The sequence below is a fragment of the Rhagoletis zephyria genome, unplaced genomic scaffold, assembly GCF_001687245.7.
Source record: "Rhagoletis zephyria isolate East Lansing unplaced genomic scaffold, Rhagoletis_zephyria_1.1 Rzeph_scaffold_01232, whole genome shotgun sequence".
Lineage (NCBI taxonomy): Eukaryota > Metazoa > Arthropoda > Insecta > Diptera > Tephritidae > Rhagoletis > Rhagoletis zephyria.
This window is the reverse complement of record NW_016158316.1, coordinates 96,379-99,159: the sequence shown is the minus strand read 5'-3', so window position 1 is coordinate 99,159 and position 2,781 is coordinate 96,379. Positions and strand designations below refer to the sequence as shown.

At 40.9% G+C, this 2,781-nt stretch overlaps 1 protein-coding gene across 1 annotated transcript; it reads right to left on the bottom strand.

Moving 5' to 3' along the window:
- Positions 1-363: 363 nt before the first annotated feature.
- LOC108363281 (uncharacterized) lies at positions 364-1,597 on the bottom strand. The gene is made up of 2 exons (XM_017616591.1): positions 1,543-1,597; positions 364-1,471 (listed from the first exon to the last, which is right to left on the bottom strand). Exons 1-2 carry the CDS (start codon positions 1,554-1,556, stop codon positions 910-912), a joined length of 576 nt encoding a protein of 191 aa, XP_017472080.1. The 5' UTR covers positions 1,557-1,597; the 3' UTR covers positions 364-909.
- Between the last annotated feature and the right edge of the window lie 1,184 nt (positions 1,598-2,781).

Sequence of the window (2,781 nt, the reverse complement as noted above, 5' to 3'; positions counted from 1 at the left end):
AACCTAGACTTCAGCTCCCGGAAAGCATCATGGCATCTGTCATCAAAGTGAAATTGGGTATTCCTTTTAAGTAAATTCTGCAGGGGCTTAGCAATTTCTGAAAACGACGGCACAAATCTTCGAAAATACGAAAACATTCCTAGACATGACTGTAGTTGCTTCAAATTCGTAGGTACCGGAAAATTCTGTATGCTTTTAATATGAGAATTACTAGGTGATATTCCCTCATGTGTAACTTTGTAACCTAAATAGTCAATTTCTTTATAACCAAACTTACATTTATTTAAATTAAGTTTCAGAGTGCGTAACGTGATTCGTTCTAATACCAATTTCAGAAGTTCGGCATGTTCTGCAAATCTTTCAGTGGCGATAATTATATCGTCCATGTAAATAATAATTTTTTTCTCATCTAACATATCTCGAAAAATGTTGTTGATAAACCTTTGGAATACCGCGGGAGCATTATTCAGCCCAAATGGCATTTTCAGGTATTCAAACTGTCCATGCGGGGTTACGAAAGACGTATATGGTATAGAATCAGAAGCCATCTGGACCTGATGAAATCCGCTTTTCAAATCCAGCACCGAAAAGAATCTCTTGTTTTGTAAATACTCTATGCAGTCGTCAATAAGCGGCAATGGGTAGTTGTCCCTAAGGGTTAATTTGTTGAGTGGCCTGTAATCCACACACATTCTAGTTTTCCCGGTCTTCTTCTTGACCAGCACAATGGCAGAGGCGTATGGAGAGTCGCTTGGTCTTATTATGTTTTCATTCAAAAGTTCATCTAAGATATTTCGTACTTCACTACGTTCAAGGTACGACAGTCGACGAGGACTACAGTAGAAGGGAACTTCACTTTTTAGTCTAATTTTCATTTCATATTTAAGAGGTTCACATTTCATATTAGGGTTAAGGTAAATACTGTATAATTTGTTTCAATTTAAAACTTTCATCCTTTGTAAGAACGTCATTTATATCAACCTCGATTCTGTCATAAGGAATGTCTATGTGAAATATATCAGGTAAACCAATCGGGCTGGCATTAATCTTTTCCCGGCAGTTATCGGCAGTTAAATTTCTCGAAAGGTGTTTGTTTTCATCAAAACTGGACTGCGCCATGAATGAGGATGCTTTAGAACCAATTACAGGTTGAGGAGTCTCGGGCAAATCTAAATTACTTTTGCCCCCTACATCAGTAACTTGTTTACCTTTTGTCTTGATTTTCGTTAATCTGATATTAAATATACTGAGGAAATCGCGTCCCAAAATAATTGGTATAACCATAGCATCATCAGGTATAACGTTCAATTCAATTTTATTCAGTTTTTTATTAAACTTTACATAACAAGATATTTTATTAATAATATGAACATTCTTTCCCCCGATGCCTTTGTATCTTGGGGGGTTTCCCTGGTTTAGATTCTCGACCAATTGTTTTGGGACGTAAGATTTCCGTACGAAACTAACCAGACTACCGGTATCAAATAAAGAAAAAAGTGTATCAGAAATTGAACCTTGATCTAAGTCAAATGTGATACTCACAAAATTGAATGCATTAACTACATCCCCCAATGGTTGATTATCGTCTTCATCACCTATGGCTGCCACCTCATTGCGAGGCTTCAGTACCTTAGCTGGATTTGTGCAGGAACGATGATCGTGGCCCATACGCCAGCACCGGAAGCATGATCCATTCGGCCGTAATGGGTACGGGCAGTGTGGTTTGATATGCCCGTCTTTGGAGCAGTTATAACATTTCGATCCTGCCACCGGTTTGCCATAATTTGTTCTTGCTGCAGTTGGTTGCTTCACTACCACTGTTGGTTCTGACGGAAAATATTTCCTCTGGAACCGGCTGACCAACGTTTTCAGCTCGTCCAGTGTTCTAGCTGGCAGAAGTATGTGCGCATTTGGCACCGCGTTANCCATACGCCAGCACCGGAAGCATGATCCATTCGGCCGTAATGGGTACGGGCAGTGTGGTTTGATATGCCCGTCTTTGGAGCAGTTATAACATTTCGATCCTGCCACCGGTTTGCCATAATTTGTTCTTGCTGCAGTTGGTTGCTTCACTACCACTGTTGGTTCTGACGGAAAATATTTCCTCTGGAACCGGCTGACCAACGTTTTCAGCTCGTCCAGTGTTCTAGCTGGTAGAAGTATGTGCGCATTTGGCACCGCATTGCCTATGCCGTCTATTATGAAATCGATGACCTCTGCCTCGCCTATGCTTGCCCGTTTTGCTATGGCTTGCATTGATAGAACATAACAATGTAGGGATTCTTTTTTCTTATCCCACTTCCGTTGAGATAGCATTTTGTACACTTCATGTCTCTGCACCGGCACGTCGACTTCAATTAAAGGAGCTTTTTTTAGCTCACCATAATTAAGTGCTTTTGTCGTGGACAGGAAAACCTTTGCGGTTCCAATAAGGCAACGACGAAGAGCCAATAATTTGAATCGCTCATCCACTCCTGACGACTCCATCACCTCTTCAAAATCTTGCAGAAAGTGTTCAACCGTAATGATACGTCATCCCCACTAAACTTTGGGATAGCGTGCTCACGTCTGCGAAATTACTCTACGCTGTTGTTGTAGAACGGTGCCAGCCTTCATGTCGTCTATCTCTTTTATCAATTTTATTACCTCAAGACGTTTGCGTAATTCCATCAGTTCATCATCCAAACTTGAAGTATTTGTTTTGGCACAGCTTCAGTGGCGGTTGTTCTAGTTGCGGCAGAGCCGGAAGTGGAGGTTGCAGAGTTGACTGTATTGACGTCA